Source organism: Pelophylax lessonae, assembly GCF_965119305.1.
Source record: "Pelophylax lessonae genome assembly, chromosome: 5".
NCBI lineage: Eukaryota > Metazoa > Chordata > Amphibia > Anura > Ranidae > Pelophylax > Pelophylax lessonae.
Genome location: NC_138772.1, coordinates 383,534,103 through 383,553,236, shown reverse-complemented (window position 1 = coordinate 383,553,236; position 19,134 = coordinate 383,534,103). Strand labels below are relative to the sequence as shown.

Here is a 19,134-nt window from a genome sequence, read left to right as displayed (position 1 = left end):
TTGCATAGGGCAATGTGAACTGCCTGCCAGAGACATGCAGTGTGTGAACCCGCACTGGAATTGCGCTGGTTCCTGCATCGCATATGTGTGAACCCAGCCTTAAAGTGCCTAAAAATGGAGATCAACTGAGCATGTGCATAGCAGGGTGACAGTCTATTACTGGATTTTAAACAGTTTAGGCACCTATTTTTAATGGTTAACATAGCTATACCTGCAAAAGGGGCCAGCCTGAGGTAATTTAGCAGAACTTCATTTTAGGACTATGACTTAAATAAACGACTAAAGTTCCTCTTTAATGTATTTGTTAACCACCTGCAGACTGCTCACAGTAAATAAACTGCGGGCAGGGGGCAGTTAAAGGCACAATCATGTACATGCAGTGCTGTATCTTGGCCTAGGCCAACAAGGCCCAGGCCTAGGGCGGCACTATGCAGGGGGGCAGCAAAAAAGCTGCACCCCACTCGAGAAAAACCCAGCCTGCTCCCGACTCCCGCATGAAAAGGGTCCCCACCGGCTTGCACTACACTTAAAGTATAGTAGTGCAAGTCTTATGGGACGAATTGGGTCAGAGGGCACGGTCCAGGAGGCAATGCAGTCCGGCAGCCCCATAAAGTGGTCACACTGCTACCTGCTAGTATGATAATACCGGCCGGTGAGGACATTCAAACAGGCCGCTGACCACACTTAATACAACTGGCCCGATGGCCGCCAATGCGAAAACTTTGGCACTGCAGCCTAATGCATAATTAAATCAAGTTTAGTCAGGCCTAGGGCAGCACAAAACCTAAATACACCACTGTATACATGTGCATCACCAGCCTTCTTCCAGGTTTGATCCATGCTTTGATTGGACACAGCATGAGTTTGGCAGCTGATTTCAGCCAATGATTTTGGCTGAAATCAGCTGATCGCCTGTGTTCAATCACACACTGAGTTCTGTTTTCACAAAAACACAGAACTCTTTGTACTGTAAACAACGATCTGGCTGTATCTTCTCCCTGAAAAGCAAAGAAAAAAACAGCCAGATAGTAAAGTAAAAGCAGCACACATTACACATTGTGAGGCACACAGTTAATCCCTTGATTGCCCCTAGATTTTAACCCCTTCCCAGCCAGTGTCATTAGTACAGTGTCAGTATACACTATTATCACTGTATTAGTGTCACTAGCTACATCAGTGTCCCAGATAGTGTCTGTTAGCGCCAGATTTCCCGCCACCCTATCACAGTCCCACTATAAGTTGCTGATCATCACCATTACAGTATAGCTATTCTGACTCGGATTGTTGTGATAGTGATCTAACCCTTATGAGACCTCTGTGCCTGGCCTGTATAAGCAGATACGGTCACTGCGGACAATCCTCCTCAGATAGCTGAACTCACCAATACTGGTTTCATCCAAAAGCTGGTTTATTCTGAACCTCACACGACAGGAATACAGCAGAATGAATGGATTTCAGTATTATGCGGTCAAAAGATGATGCTTTCCTTAGCTTAGCATGTGGAATACAAGAGTCCCTGTTACATGAGGTAAATGCAGCCATGACACAGGAAATACAGCAAGAGCCGGGGGTGGAGTTTACATACAAGGAAATGATGTATCATGCTCACAGGAGAAACAAGAGCATTGCTGCCACCTTCTGGCCTTTTTTGGTAAATACCTACCCATAGAAAAATACATGGTAAATAAATCACAGAATATACTATGTAAATTGCATCTACAATAATGAGAATATTAACTGTGTAACAGCACAATAGCGTCTATAGCTGTGTAAATTCCAATATATATACCATAGATTGTAGACACTATAACTTTTGCACAAACCAATTAATATACACTTTTTTTTTTTTTTTTTACCAAAGGCCTTATTAATTATTATTATTCATTTTATATAGCGCCAACAGTTTTTACGCAGCGCGTTACAATACAATAAAATACAAGAGAATTAAGAGGGCCCTGCTCAAAAGAGTTTACAATCTAATGGACATGTAGCAACATACATTTTGGCCATAACTTAAGAAGAAATTCGATTTTTTTTTTGTTTTTTTTTAATTGGGGAAAAAAAAAAATTACAGAAAGTAGAAAATAATGGTGTTTTTTCAAAATTTTTGAACTTTTTTTATTTATATAATAAAAAATAAAATCCAGAGGTATTGGAAAAAAAGTAGAGCAGTGCTGAATAGCAAACAATTCTCTGGTTATGAAAGGGGTAAACCTTCTAGAGCTCAATTTATTAAAGTAGAATTCTAAGTTTAATTTGACTTTAAATAATTCATTTTGTGGCAGAAATATACAGCTGCTATAATGAACTGTAGGAACTTAAGCGGCAGCAGTACGGGTAACTTCTCATCTACTTCAGGCATAATGGAAAAGCCATTCAGGAGAAGCTTTGTATTTTTATCAATGAATACAAGGCTGCATCTGATTGGCCAAGGTGGAGGGGCAGACAGATGATGGTACCATGAATTGGGAAAAGCAAGTTTACTTACCTGATCCTCTGCTTCTGCAAGCTTCTCTGCACTGAAAGATTGGTCCCTGCAGCTTGGCGATTGGACACCCTGTGACATCATCAAGACAGATACAGGGACCATAGCCCTGCATTGGACATGAGGACACCGAGGAAAAGTCCACTGCCGGAGCCCCCTGCCAGGGGAGAAGAGGATCCAGTAAGTGAACTGCTTTTTCCATCCCCTGGACATAAATGAGCGTTTAACCGTTGAAGTGTAGTCGCAGCCCCCTGCATGGAAGGACTTTCACTTTGCCTGGAGTTGGCTTCAAGAAAACTGGACTTTGAATGTTCATGTTGTGACCAATTTGCTGTACAGTATAAATTGACATGTTTTCCTCTACTTTGTAGGCTAGATGAAGCTGTGACATCTATTCAGAAGGAGAAACATATGTACAAAGAAATAGAAAATTATCCAACATGTTACAAGGTATGAAGTGGTGTAACAAAAGCTACTTTTTTCCGTAGGAAACTCTTCTCACCTCAATATCATAGTCCTAAATGTTAGGTGGTGTACTACAATACAGCAAGGGTTTAATGGAATTGCATACTGGAGCAGTTCTATCCCAAACCGTAACCTATCACTGCTTGGCCCTAGAGAGGGTTTTTTTTTTTTTTATTGACATTGGCTAAATAGAGTTTGAAGGTTGGTGGTCTCTGCCAGATCTGACTTTGTAAGGATTTTATTTTTTCCCAGGACTATATGGGAAGCATTGGACCTGCAATTAGGATGACAAAAAATGTGACTGCTTTGTCAGTGTTTTCTACTTGCATGCTGCAAACACACAGACCTATGTGTTAATGTGCAAATTGTAATTGCGTTGATTGTTTAATGCACCATTCAGGAAATGCAAATGGAAATTTAATTGTATGCTTTTAAAATGACAATTCAAGTCATATTATTAATATTATCATTACTCAAGGGACTGAAATAAGGTCTAGAAGTTAGCTTACAGCCAGAGCATGGTTATCTTACAGTAATATGAAGTATGAAGACTGTCTTGGATATGTATTCTTCATCAGCGTAATGAGAGTAAGGCTAAGTTCACATGTAGGCGTTTTGGGGAGTTTTTCTGCTCTAGGATCAGCCCAAAAAACGCCCAACAAGACAAATCCTATTCATTTCAATGGCCCCTGTTCACATCTGAGCGTTCTGATGTTTTAAGCAAAATGCCTAACGCTCAAAAAAAGTACATGAGCTTCTTTTTAGGCAGATTACAGGCGGTTTCATTTTTTTCCATGTCACTTGTAAGCCTAAAAACACCTGCACAAAAATGCCTGAAAAAACACCCAAATAAAAACGCCTAAAAAAACGCCTGTAAATAGCAATGCCAAGATGTGAACGTAGCCTTAGAAATATAGACCTCAATGCAACTGAGCAAGAAAAGTACTGCTTTACCGATTCACTGAAGAGTCTCTGTATGCTTCTAAATTTGTTGTTTTCTTTATGGTATAAATATGTACTTGTGACATACAGTATCTCACAAAAGTGAGTACACCCCTCACATTTTTGTAAATATGTTATTATATCTTTTCATGTGACAATGCTGAAGAAATGACACTTTGCTACAATGTAAAGTAGTGAGTGTACAGCTTGTGTAACAGTGTAAATTTGCTGTCCCCTCAAAATAACTCAACACACAGTAATTTATGTCAAAACCGCTGGCAACAAAACTGAGTACACCCCTAAGTGAAAATGTCCAAATTGGGCTCAATTAGCCATTTTCCCTCCCTGGTGTCATGGGACTCGTTAGTGTTACAAGGTCTCGGGTGTGAATGGGGAGCAGGTGTGTTAAATTTGGTGTTATCGCTCTCACTCTCTCATACTGGTAACTGGAATTTCAACATGGCACCTCATGGCAAAGAACTCTCTGAGGATCTGAAAAAAAGAATTGTTGCTCTACATAAAGATGGCCTAGGCTAGAATATCACCAAGACCCTGAAACTGAGCGCAGCACAGTGTCCAAGACCATACAGTGGTTTAACAGGACAGGTTCCACTCAGAACAGGCCTCGCCATGGTCGACCAAAGAAGTTGAGTGCACATGCTGTGCATCATATCCATAGGTTGTCTTTGGGAAATAGACATATGCGTGCTGCCAGCATTGCTGCAGAGGTTGAAGGGGTGGGGGGTCAGCCTGTCAGTGCTCAGACCATACGCTGCACACTGCATCAAATTGGTCTGCATGGCTCTCTTCCCAGAAGGAAGCCTCTTCTAAAGATGACCATTAAACCATGTCCTGTGGTCTGAGACCTTAAACTTGTTGGGTTCAGATGGTGTAAAGTGTGTGTTGGGGCAACCAAGTGATGAGTACAAAGACAAGTGTGTCTTGCCTACAGTCAAGCATGGTGGTGGGAGTGTCATGGTCTGGGGCTGCATGAGTGCTGCTGGTACTGGGAAGCTACAGTTCATTGAGGGAACCATGAATGCCAACATGTACTGTGACATACTAAAGCAGAGAATGATCCCCTCTCTTCAGAGACTGGGCCACAGGGCAGTATTCCAGAATGATAATGACCCCAAACACACCTCCAAGATGACCCCTGCCTTAATAAAGAAGCTGAGGGTAAAGGTGAGGGACTTGCCAAGCATGTCTCCAGATCTAAACCCTATTGAGTGTAGCAGGTTTTCCAGGCCTGATGTGGGTCTGCCATTGTTACCGGTTACCTCTCCAGCCCATGTGAGCTGTGACCCTGGGTGTGAGAACTGAGACATGGACGACTCCGGCATCTTGGTTTTGTGGTTTTATTGTAGAAAAGGGGATGGGAGAAGGGAATGAGTGGGATACTCCTTTTGGCTTAAAGCGGAGTTCCACCCGATATTTATACTTACCTCCATCTTCTCGCTCCCGGTCACCTGAAAAACAAATGGATAATCGCAATTTTTTTTTTTTTCACTTACCTTTTAGAGAAAATATACTCACCTTACTTCCTTCTTCCTCCCCTCGGCGGCCACGGCGATTCGTCACTTCCTGGCTTTTGCAATGATTCCTGGGAGCTGAACGTCATCGCTCCCAGGAATCATTGCGCCTGCACCGGCCCCGACGTCAGTTCCGGGGCGCGCGCGTCATTCCCTTCTAAACAGCTTCTGGGCATGCCCAGAAGCTGTGGAGGGATGACGCGCGCGACCCGGAAGTGACGTCGGGGCCGGTGCAGTGCATCGTGGGACCGAAGAAGGAGGAAGAGGACCGAAGAGGACGCGGAAGACGATCGTGCTGGCTTCAAGCTGCCCACACCTGAGATGGCAGCGCTGGAGAAGACAATTTCAAGGTAAGTATTTCTCCTGAAAGGTAAGTGCAACCCGGGACAGATCAGAGGCTAGCCATTGTGGAATGTGCTAGCCCTGACTGTCCCGGGGGTATTTTTGTAAAAAAATGTATAACCAGGGTGGAACTCCGCTTTAACTAAATACACTTGGGACCTAATCCAGGAAAAATGCCCATTGGCGCTTCCTTGACGCCAGCCAAAGCACACTGACACTGAGAACACACTGTAGCTTGATAGAAGTGCTGGATCCTCGACTATAAGTCCAGAAGACCCAGGACTGTGAATTGTAGAACTACTAACACTGCTGTACTGCAAAGTCACTGAGTACTCCCCTCCGGCCTTGCACTTGCTTGAGGTAGTACGTTGTATATTTCTGTAAAGCTGCAACTCTCAACTGACGCACTCTGTACAATTCAGGGCCCAACTGCAGGTGCCCCCTTTAACCTTGAACTCTTCGGGGCTCACTGACTATGTACCCCCCTCTGTAACTTCAGGGTCCTCAACCTAGGTACCCCCTTTCAGCTAGCTGACACTGGATCCCAGAACCTCTTCCGAAGTGGTCACCTCTGACGTCAGGCAGACCCCCAGGGGCAATCCGCAGTACTCACGACCTGTGTAGGCTTTCCTGGGACTGGACCCCTCTCACGCTCTGCAGGCTCTCGGCACACCGGATCCCCTCAGCTCAACTCAGCACTTTCTAAATTCTCAGGCAACAACCCGAGACATCCACTTCCTCAGACAGGAGGAGAGACAGCTGTCTCCAGGAGGAGAGACTCCCTCCTGGGACTCTGCTCCCGCCAAAGACCCTGTGTCACGCACTTCCCCCTAAACCTATACCCATTCCCAGAATCCTTTGCAGCATAATCTGCCTTCTGGGGTAGTTACAAGCTTGGATGTGTCCCCTGATTGGGCTTCCTCCACTGCCCTATGAGAAGCCTCTTACAGGAGCCAGTGCTGTTAGGTAGACAAGGCCCACTATACATTTACCTAGCACCTACCTGTAGGGTGCTACATGAGCATCTGTGGGGCATCCTCAATTGGAAGGTGGAAAAGTGCAAGGTCTCTAACATCAACCAGCTTGGTGATGTCGTCCTGGAGGAGTGGAAGAGGACTGCAGTGGCAACCTGTGAAGCTCTGGTGAACTCCATGTCCAAAAGGGTTAAGGCAGTGCTGGAAAATAATGGTGGCCACACAAACTATTGACACTTTGAGCCCAATTTGGACATTTTTACTTAAGGGGTGTACTCACTTTTGTTGCCAGCGGTTTAGACATTAATGGCTGTGTGTTGAGTTATTTTGAGGGGGCAGCAAATTTACACTGTTATACAAGCTGTGCACTCACTACTTTACATTGTAGCAAAGTGTCATTTCTTCAGTTTTGTCACATTAAAAGATATAATAAAATAGTTACAAAAATGTGAGGGGTGTACTCACTTTTGTGAGATACTGTATATTCTCTTTTGTATATTTTAATGATATTATCTACTATGCATACCCTAATATATAGTTTGTAAAAGTACTGCTAGGGGTCTATGTGTAAAACATTTGCTGTGTGGGTATCTTAACCATTTACATGGGTACCAATAATGTGCATTTTGTGCATGGATGTAAAAAACCTTCAGTGTGCAGCTTCCCCTGCAGCCCCACCTAATACTTACCTGATCCAGCGATGTGTACGAGAGCGGCTGCTCTCCCGAGTCTCTACGCTGCTGTCAATCACAGCCAGTGAGAAGGGATCGGGGGCTTGTGTGTCTTATGGACACACACAGCGAGTGGCCTCATAGTAAGCGGCTAGCTATGGGGGGAATCGGCAAGAGAGAGGAGCCCAGACTGCCAGCGGGGGGCCAAAGAAAAGAAAGATTGGGGCTGCTCTGTGCAATACCCTTGCACAGAGCAGGTAACTATAACGTTTGTTATTTGTTATTTAAAAAACCTAGCTTTTAACCGCTTCAATACTAGACACTTTTACCCCCTTCCTGCCCAGGCAAATTTTTAGCTTTCAGCGCTGTCACACTTGACTGACTGACTTGAATGACAACTGCGCGGTCATGCAATGCTGTACCCAAATTACATTTTTATAATTTTTTTCACACAAATCGACCTTTCTTTTTGTGGTATAATCAAATCGGAAAAAAAGACATACAATTTAGAATAAAAAAAAGTTTTTCGTAGTTTCTGTCAGAACATTTTGTAAATACGTAATTTTTCTCCTACACTGAAAGACAGCACTGATATGCAGGCATTGATGTGCACTGATGAGGCGGCACTGAAAGGCAGCACTGATATGCAGGCACTGATGAGGCGGTACTGAAAGGCAGCACTGATATGCAGGCATTGATGGGCACTGAAAGGCAGCACTGACTGGCATCACTGATGGGCACAAATTGGCATCACTGCTGTTCACTGTTGGGGCTGCACTGATAATGAACTGATGGCCTGCACAGGTTTCCCCTGCGAGGAGATGCCACTGATCGGCTCTCCTCTCCTCACACTCTGTCAGTGTTTACATGTGGTCAGCTGTGATTGGATACAGCAGCCTCATCATCGGCTCTTTACCAAGATCATGGTTGCGTCACATCCCAGGGACACGACGCCCCCAGGGGCGCACAAGAGCATTAAGACTGGGGCCACGTCCTATGACGTTGTCCCATATTGAGAGGGGATCCTGCCTGCCGTCACTTTACTATACGGCGGGCGAGATGTGGTTAATATAACTTTAATGTTTGCTGTATGTTTTGTAGTATGCGTGTCTCCTATGATCTTCAACTCCATCTAGCAGTCATAATGTGGTCATTTCTTAAAATACCTCAATAAAAAATAATTTTATGGCTACCCGATGGAGCTGAAGATTATGAGGCATTTCCGGTGCTAGTGCGAATAGTTAAGGGATCTGCACTGTGAATGTTTATACATAGACCATTAAGTGTTGTAGACTAAAGTGATTCTATTATTTTTAGACTTATTCCTTCCCCTTCAGAATAATCTTATTTAGGTTCTTTTTCTTTTTTTGTGATGTGGCTAGGATGTAAACAAGGCAGGCTTTTATATGTAACTGATTCTGTGCTGTTTTATTCAGAAAACCATTGCCCAAGTTCTAGTGCATCTACATAGAAATGATTACGTGGCGGCTGAGAAATGTGTCCGAGAAAGTTACAGGTGAGTGTTGATGCAGAACATGCTTTATATTCAGAGTTCTCCTTTTTGTTGAAGTAAATAAGAAATAGAACCTATTGATAAGTGCTTAGGCAGTAGGTGAAGCTTTAGGCTTCATTTACATGGCATATGTGTGTTTTCTGCACGGAATGCCAGTTATTACTGGCAGAGCTCGCAGAAGATCCGCATTTAATGTGTCTTAAGCACTCATTTAAATGCGTAAAGCACGTAAACTCTGCAGATATGTGAGGTCTGTGGTGCAGCTGTGTTCAAACTTTTTTGTGTGTGGCTAAATGCAGGGAACATTTTCACATGTAGATGCAGCTGTGTGTATGAACTCGTTGATCACTATAGTGCTGCATTTAGATGCATACAAAATGATTTGCTGTACCCATCTAAACGTCACTTTTCTACCCATGTTAATGAGCATTTAGGCTCCTTTTCATGTTTTAAATGCTATCTTTTTGCTGCTTTGATGAAAGAAGCCTGTACATTTATTGTCACCAGTTTTAAAATGTATTCCCCCCCCCCCCCCCCCCCCCTAAAAAAACAGCTTTAAAAAAATCGACAGGTTTCCTTTAGGCCTCATGCACACCGGACGTTTTTCATGTGGCTTTTAAAGGTGTCTGGCATTTTTTTTTTTTCTGCCTCTAAACACCTCGTCATGTTAGCCTATGTGTCCATGCATAGAAGGATAAAAGGCACCTCCTGAGTGTAGCTGATATCACTTTATTGCACATCAAAGAGTGAACTTACATGAAGGATGGCGTGTGTCATCACGACTCCAGGGTCCCTTCCTGGTCCGCACCTGTCCCCTCCTCTAGCTGACCGGTAGCAGGGAGATGACACTGCAAGGGAAGCCCAATCGTAAGTGCTGGGTCAAACCAAGGCAGCGGTGGAATGCGTGCATCGCTGGTGGACCGCACAAGCGTGATGACGTAGAGGGACAGTAATGTGTTTCGGAGCATGTGCAGAAGTGCTCCTTCGTCAGACCGATGGGGAAAAGATGTGACATGGGACATTTTAAGACACTGGAGTGGAAGTGACAGCAGGTGAAAGACCGGAGCAGCCAACAGGCGGGGAACACAGGTGTGTCCATGCATACAGAGGCATTTAAAGGTGGAAAACAACCCCACAACCAGCACAGCAAGCAGCTTTCTATAGGGCAGTGGTTCTCAACTCCTGTCCTCAGGACCCACTAACAGGCCAGATTTTAAGTATTACCTTGGGCAGATGCAGACTAGAATACTGCAATCACTAAGCAGCAAATTATATCACCTGTGGTGTATTTCAGTTATCTTGAGAACCTGGCCTGTTAGTGGGTCCTGAGGACAGGAGTTGAGAACCAATGCTATAGGGGCACCTGAGCCAGGCCGCAGCTCCATGTGTCCATTAAGACACGGAGCCCCGGATAGGCCCTGACCCCTCTCTCTCTCCTCTTTGGCTCCCTGACTTTGATTGAAAGAAGCGGGAGCCAATGGCGCTGTCTCAGCCAATGAGGAGGAGAGTCCAGGGCAACTGAGTCTCTCCTGCAACATCGCTGGATAGAGATGGGCTTAGGTAAGTATGAGGGGGGCTGCTGTACACAGAAGGTTTTTTATCTTATTGCATAGAATGCATTACGATAAAAAACCTTTTACCTTTACAATCCCTTTTAATTAATTTCAATAGCCAGAATAAATTCTTATTCAATGTTTGCAAATTATTGTAAAATCATAACTGCATTCAAATGATGCAAACAACTGCCTTTTTAAAAAGTGACCATTTTTTTTTTTTTTTCCTGAAAGCTATTTCAGCTCAATTGTTTTGAGCTAGTAATGTTTGTATGATGTCAGCATCCATATTTAGCTCCGTTCAAGTTTGCATTAAGGCTTTATAGAAGCAGATTGAGTTAGTTAAAAGAGAACTGTGGGATTAAAAAAAGCAAACCTATATATTTAGCTTTGTGGCTGCAGCATCGATCCAATGCTGTAGCTATCCTTTCCGACTCTAAGACTGAGAACTGAGCGATCACATGACTTCTGATCGCTCAGTTCTCTGTCTTCACTGAGCAGAGAGCAGTGACTATCCGTTACCGGCCGCCTTCTCTGCCCCATCACTGTTGAGTGGAGCTTTAGGCCGTGGAGGTGGTGTAACAGATTCGTCAGGCTCTAGGCAGCCCGCTGAGAGGCTGAGCGAGCTGCCAGTCAGGCATCTGGGCAGATCCCGAAATTGTCAGGATCCCTGAAGAGCCTGGACCTCCTCTGTGGCGTCAGCTGACAGTAAGGCTTTAGCCCACTGTTAGCTTAATCTGGGTAACAGAACTGCAGAACTAAGTGAATCCTTTGACCCCCACAGCAGAAGAATGGCCAAAAGAGCTTTGGCCATATTTCTCCTTTACATTTGTAGATGTGCCTCTGTATGTTGTGCTTGTACCACTGTGTGCTAGACTGAGATTTCATGCAGGATCTTCTGTGAGCTCTGCCAGTAATAACTGTGGCATTGCGTGCAGAAAACACACATATGCCTGTGTAAATGAAGCCTAAAGCTTCACCCACTGCCTTAAAAAGCAAGAAGCAATTATCAATAGGCTCTATTTCTTATTTACTTCATCAAAACGGATAACTTTGTCAGAAGTTTTGCCACAGAATTTTGTTTTCCAATACTTTTAAATTATATGTATCTAATGTTTGGTAGAATTCAGGCATTGCTGAGTAGACATTTATTGTATTTAGCTGTCTTCACTCCATTAATCTGATTATTTGATGTGGTTTCAAACTTTTCAATTATTTGTATACGCGAGCTGATGGATCAGGGTTTGCAGTGTAAGCATTTTGCCACTTGTTCTAAGGTTTGTGCTTCTTTCCTAAAAGAATTGTGAAATACAACACATACTCACCCAGAGAGCTTTTTCATTGAATTATTTTGTTTTGTTTATTTTATAAATCAATATTAACTCAATTGTGTGACCTTGTCTGCGATAAAACCAATTTACCAAACCATTGGAGTACACCACTAGTAATGGACAGACTTCTATTTTGTTATGCTATTTTTTTATTTTGTTTTGGGGAAAGCAGAAGTCAGCAAATTATTTTGGACTCCTGAATCACTTAAAAAGTTTTGAAATAAATACACTCACTACTTTACATTGTAGCAAAGTGTCATTTCTTCAGTATTGTCACATGAAAAGATATAATAAAGTATTTACAAAAATGTGAGAGGTGTACTCACTTTTGTGAGATACTATATATACTTCTTTCTCTGCTCTTTGTGCAGCAATGATTTTCCTGTTATATTGTGTTTAACTGTGCAGCAAGCCATGGGCAATTTTTAAGATACAGCTGCAACCTTGATCTTGTCCTAATAGTAATCATTGCTCATCAAGAAAGCAGGAAGGTGCACTCTAATGTCAGATTACATCCACATTTTTTAAAGAGGTTGTAAACCTCAGAATAAAAAAAAAAAAACAAACGCCTGAAAGACAAACACATAATGAGCTAGTATGCATTGCATACTAGCTCATTATGAAATACTTACCTCGGAACGAAGCTCCGCAGTGCAGCTTGCTCACCTCCCTCACGGACGACATGTTCGGTCACTCTTCTTCCTGATTGTCTGGAGCAGCGGTGACATCACTCCCGCGCGTGCGCGCGGTAGCCGACTTTTAACGTCACTTGGCTCTGAAGGAACGGCACGAGCGGCCGTTCCTTCAGAGCGCATGCACCAGTGATGTCACTGGCTGCATGCAAGCTAAATATCTCCTAAACGGTACATGTTTAGGAGATATTTAGAGTACCTATAGGTAAGCCTTATCATAGGCTACAAGTTGCAGAGGAGGGTTTACTTCCTCTTTAAAGCTAGACAAAGAACACAAACAGCCCCACCCTGGACCACCCCTCTCCAACGTTTTTGCCCAGTACAGCCCTGTTCACAGAGATCAGAGGTTGGGCTCTTTTTGGTCAGCATTTGGAGTTCCAGAGGCAAGGGATTTTTATGCAGGTTTAGAGTGGTGACATCTCTCTAGTAATTATTACTGACACCTGATGTCTTGGTTTAGTATTCCAGGATTCAGTGGGAGCGAGGACTGCATTGCACTTGAACAACTATTAGAAGGATATGATCAGCAAGATCAAGATCAAGTATGTGACGTTTGCAACTCTCCTCTCTTCAAATACATGGATAACGATGTAAGTTCAATCCTCCTTCAGTAAGTTTGTCAAAGAAACAGTACTATAGGTATTTGAAAAATGCTGATTGACTTAATATTTTCTTTGAGGTCTTGTACATTGATTCCGTTAATGCACTAATAAAGGATCATTTATTAGCCTCCCTGCTGCTCCTTCCTCCTCCACAGTTGTCCCCAATACCTGCTACTTCCAGTATGAAGGAGCATGGGACTTATCACCCTATGATAGGAATGATAAGGAAGTGTGGGCAGCCAATCAATTCTGTGCCAGATACAATGGTCAGCAGGATCAATAAACTGTGTGCACAATTATTAGGCAAGTGAATATTTTGACCAAATCATCATTTTTATGCATATTGTCCAACTCCAAGTTGTATAAACTTGAATGCCTATTGGATTTAAGGTATCAGGTGATGTGTAATGAGGGAGGACGTGGCCTAAGGAGATCAACACCCTATATCAAGGTGTGCATAATTTTTAGGCAGCTTCTTTTCCTCATGCATAATGGACTAAAAAAGAGATTTAACTGACTGACAAAACCATCAAAGGCTTTATTGCAAATAGTCAACAGGGTCTCAAGAAACGTGTTGAGAAAAAAAGACTTGAAATAACTGCCAAAGATTTGAGAAGAATCAAACGTGAAGCTACCAGGAGCCCATTCTATTCCAGTGTTGTCATATTCCAGAACTGCAACCTACCTGGAGTCCCCAGAAGTACAAGCTGTTCAGTGCTCAGAGACCAGGCCAAAGGAGGGCTGAAACCCGACCACCACTGAACAAGACGCATAAGGTGAAGTGTCAAGACTGGGCCAAGAAATATCTGAAGACAGATTTTTCAAAGGTTTTATGGACTGATGAGATGAGAGTGACTCTTGATAGACCAGATGGATGGGCCTGTAGGTGGATCAGTAACTGGCACAGAGCTCCAATTCAACTCAGACACCAGCTAGGCGAAGGTGGGGTACTCGTATAGGCTGTTATAAAGGTGAGCTGGTTGGACCTTTTCGGATTGAAGATGGACTCAAAGTCAACTCCAAAACTCACTGACAGTTTTTAGAAGACACTTTCTTCAAGCAGTGGTACAGGAAAAAGTCAGCATCTTTCAAGAATACCGTGATATTTATGAAGAACAATGCTCTGTTGCATACATTCAAGTGCTCCATTGCGTGGGTAGCCAGTAAAGGCCTTAAAGATGAAAGAATAACAACATGACCCCCTTCCTCGCCTGACCTAAACCCTATTCAGAACCTGTGGGCCTTTCTTAATTGGCAGAGTTACGGTGAAGGAAAACAGTACACCTCTCTGAACAGTGTTTGGGAGGCTGTGGTTGATCGTTCAATAGATTAAGAAACTGATAGACTCCTTGAATGGAAGGCTTATGACTGTTGATGAAAGAAGAGTGGATATATTGGTCACTGATTTTTTTTTTTTTTTATCTCAGAAATGTTTATTTGTAAATTTTTTATTTTTCTCCCTTTAACAGATGAAAACCAACAAGTGAGATGGGAACATATTCATTTGGTTGCCTAATAATTCTGCACACTAATATTCCAATAATTGTGCAAACATAGATATTCTCCTAAGTAAGCCAAAACCTCACTTTTATTTTCCTAAATATTCAGGTTTGATGTTTATTTACATTTTGGATTGACTGAGTGCACTGTAGTTGTTCAATAATGAAATGAATCCTCAAAAATACAACTTGCCTAAAAATTGTGCACACAGTGGTGAATAAATGGCACCCCAGTTCACCACCTATAGCGGGTTGCCAGAAAGTAATAGTGTGAAAGGATCAGCTCACTTTTGGAATATGTTACATGTACTTATGGTAAAAAAAATACAATTTTCCAGTTCTGCCGCCTCTCCCCCCTGATCCTTCATTTCTTGTGACAGTGGGCAGGAGTTCTTCTCCCCGCACCTGATGTCACTTTTTGAAAAGAGCGGGGCCTTCCGGGGGTTCCACCCACACAGCCGCATCATTTATTCAGTTTCCTGTGAAAGAGAGTTGCCACAACGGAAGATGGCTTGTAGTTCTGAGTGAACTTCAAGGGTGCTGATTATTGCCCTTGTAGTTCATTTACAAGCCTTGCAGCTTTTAAACTGACAGCCCGTATGGAGGTTTGGGCAATGCTTTCCTGGCTCCTGCAAGAAAATACAACAAATGCACTTTTTTGTCAATATGTGCATTTATTAATTTTTCTATAATGGACAACTTATCATTGAGGCCTAATTTGGAGGATTGGGGCATTGGGCAGGTGGTCAGAAAAAAAACAAATGCATTTACACATGACAAAACTGGGTGGTCTATGACAGTGGTCCTAAACTCCGGTCCTCGGGGCCCACTAACAGGCCAGGTTTGCAAGATAACTAAATTACATCACGGGTGATCTCATTTGCTCAGTGATTGCAGTTTTCTAGTCTGCACCTCCCCAAGGTAATACTTAAAATCTGGCCTGTTAGTGGGCCCCGAGGACCGGAGTTGAGGACCACTGGTCTAGGATGACTTATAGGTAATAAATAAAAATTAAACCTTCTAAAATATCATCATTTATTGTACACATAGAATAAAATCTCCCAACAGATAGGTATAAAGAGCAAAGTTCATGATATGTCATAAAAAACATGAAAATATACATGATTGCTATAACTAGACCACCTCAAAGCAAACAGACTAGGTCACTGTCCAGGCCGCTTTTTGAGGACTCTATATTTGTAAATTACACTTTTCTTGCAATGGTTTATATCAGTTCTACAAGATTGAAAGAAAAAAACAAATCCTAAGATAACATAACGAGGTGTAGATAAACCTATACATACAATTTCTAACCATATTTATAGATCCTGTCCATCAAGGAGAGAGGGTCAGAGGAAAGAGGAAAAAAAAATGGGGAGGGAGTGGGATTAAACGAGGAGATCCTCATAACCCCCGTGGCTGTGGGGAGGCTAAAAGGAAACCAAAAGGGAGAAAAGCTACTACATAGGTATATGGGCAAACTGCTAGCATCATATCAAAGTATATTGATTCAATCAACTAAAGCCTCGTACACACGCAACGAATTAACGCCGACCGGTCGTCCGTCTTTTGTCCAGAGTGGTGTCTGTTGGTTGGAATGTGCTCTAGACTGCACACGAATTTTCCCGCACAACAGAATTCTACTTCAGAAGTGATGTCATGTGTTGGATTGCTTTCTTTGTGTTCTTTCATCTCTGAGCATGCCTAGTCTTGCTCATAAGATTTTTCCCTATTGAAATCTGTACTAATGAGACGAAAATCGGACGTGTTTTGACGGTCGACAAAAATTATATGGCCTGCACACCAGGATTTTTTCGGCCAAGGAGTCGGTTGTCGGAAGCATCATACTAACAAGCCGAAAATCGGCAGATCGGTCATCGGACGAAATTTCCCGGCCAAATTTCTACTAGTGTGTACGGGGCTTAAGCTTCCCTTCCCCATAACTAGAACATGACACTCACCTAAGGGATACTGGGTTATTAAGAGATATCCGCCAGATCTATCCTTGAATGATTTTCAAATACATAAACCAGATTAACAGGTACCTATAATAAATATACATTTATGCCTATAAAGTGCCCAGAAGCATTACTTAAGGAGAATATCCAAACAGAAAAAGACAAAGAATGCCAAAAAATAAAATTCACTGACCCTCACATATTAAGATGGCCTCGCCAATGCAGATTAAATCAATATTTTCCAAAGCAAGGGCATATGTATAAAGTAAAAACTTCAATTCCAAATGGAACAAATATGTAATATGACGCGTCTATCCCCAAAACAAACGTCAGAAAGGGCCACCAAAATAACTACAACACCCATGGAAATATACATGATTAATTGTTATAACTAGACCGTCTCAAAGCAAACAGACTAGGTCACTGTCCAACCTGACTCATTAAATGCATACATACCTCTATTGCAGTGGTCGCCAAACTGCGGCCCAGGGACCAGATGTGGCCCTTTGCCTTTCTTTTATTCGGCCCTTGCCCCCCGCCCGACACTGACAACAGAGCACTATTACTTCGACTGACACCAATGGTGGTGCACAATTCCTTTGACTGACACCAATGATGGGGCACTATTCATTTGCCTGATATCATTGATGGAGTACTATTCCTTCCACTGACACCCATGATGAGACACTATTCCTTCCACTGACACCTATGATGGGGCACTATTCCTCCCACTAACCTCAAAAATGGGGCACTTTTCCTCCAACTGACACCATCGATGGGCAACTATTCCTCCCCTTAAGATTGGGCACTATTCTTCCCCCTAATACCACAGATGGGATACTGTTCCTTCCACTGACACCAACGATGAGACACTGTTTACTTCTAGTGACAGCAGGGCATTTTCTAGTTCGAAGGACAGTAAATTAGCCTTTTGTTTAGGAAGTTTGGAGACCCCTGCATTATTGCAAACACAACAGCAAAACTGTTCTTCTGAACCAGATCCAGGCAATGGTCTAACAACAGGTGTCTCTCTTATAAAAGGGTCCCTGGGCCTCCCAGAGACCCACCTCCCTCCCCCCCGCTAACAGTGGCAGCACCACCTCCCTCCTACCTGCCCCACCATAGGGTTGTGAGGGAGTGGGACCGCCTCATCATACCGGAAATTATGAGGTCAGCACCAAACAAACAGCCCATGCCGCAAACTGGAAACCGTTTTATAGGGGGGAGGTCCTCCTGCTCCCTGTGGCTGTGTGTTGATTGATGTTTTCTTTGGTGTCCTCACTTGTCCCCCTCAGTTTCCAGTTTTTGCTGTCCAATTATAAAAGATGACATTACTATGTTAATATGAGGAAACATCGTGTAGCATGAATTGTATATCTATTTTTGACACATGTCTAGTATATTCATTATATTTAATATCTATTAAGCATAAAATTATTTTGATTGATTTTGTTTGGTCATAGTATGCTAAGCTGGCCTTGAGCTTGGGCGTACCAGGAGGTGGAATAAAGAAGAAATCTCCAGCAACCTCACAGGATGCAGCCTCTGCACCCGCACAGGGGGGCTCCCAACATGAAGAGAATGATGATGAATATGAAGGAGGACTGTGCTAGTAACATACTCTGTCTGCTTGTGACTGCACATGTATGTTTGTGGAATCCTGTCCGCTCAGAATAAAGAGGACGCACCTCTATGCGGATGTTCGTAAATTGCTTTGTCTGGCACAAAACAAAAACTCATTTCCACTTCTACCACATTCTCTCTGATAAGAGCTCCATTGATGCCAATATTTATCAAAAGGTCTATGGATCAATGTTATGCCCCAGTGTAGCACATCTAGTAATTATATCTAGAATATGAAATTTAACTGTGGCATGTAACCTTATTTTGTCCTTTGTTTCATTTACTAGTTTCTCTAACTATAAGTGAATGATGTTTGTATAAATGTGTTTTCTGTAAATTACTGGAAGTTAATGGCTATTAAATATTTAAAGATGGCACTATATGTGATTGGAGCTGCTTTTGATATACATGTATAAATATAATTTAATATATACTATAAATCTATCCATTGAGTGTGTGCATATTGACTGTATTTTAGTTCTATGGCTTTATGGTAAATTAGTGGATTTGGTAATTTTTTACTGTCCATCAGAGCTAAAAAAAAAAAAAAAATATATAAATATATATACGTTGCTCAAAAAAATGTAATGAACACTTTTTAATGAGTATAGCATCAAGTCAATTAAACTCCTGGGATATTTATCTGGTCAGTTAGGTAGCAGAGCTTTGGTGTTAATGAGACTAACAGGTACACTAGATGGGCACCAACGAGACACCCTTCAAACGGGAATGGTTTTACAGGTGGAGGACATGACATTTTTGTTGCCCTACTCCTCTTTTCTGACTGTTTGTTTTCAGGAGACAGGCAGTTACTCTAGGAGAACTGGACAGGGCTGTAGAAGGTTCTTAACCTATCAGCAGGACCGGTATCTGCTTATTTGTGCAAGGAGGAACAGGATGAGCACTGCCAGAGACCTACAAAATTACCTCCAGCCGGCCACTGGTGTAAATG

The 19,134-nt window shown here is 42.7% G+C and overlaps 1 protein-coding gene across 1 annotated transcript in view; it reads left to right on the top strand.

Moving 5' to 3' along the window:
• Nucleotides 1-18,556, top strand: part of NAPG (NSF attachment protein gamma) — a 52,941-nt gene extending 34,385 nt beyond the window's left edge. Inside the window, exons 9-12 of the mRNA XM_082259139.1 lie at nucleotides 2,857-2,935; nucleotides 8,848-8,927; nucleotides 12,961-13,090; nucleotides 18,023-18,556. Coding sequence (XP_082115265.1) covers nucleotides 2,857-2,935; nucleotides 8,848-8,927; nucleotides 12,961-13,090; nucleotides 18,023-18,172 — 439 coding nt within the window. The 3' untranslated portion in view covers nucleotides 18,173-18,556. The remainder of the gene's footprint in view (nucleotides 1-2,856; nucleotides 2,936-8,847; nucleotides 8,928-12,960; nucleotides 13,091-18,022) is intronic.
• Nucleotides 18,557-19,134: the final 578 nt, after the last annotated feature.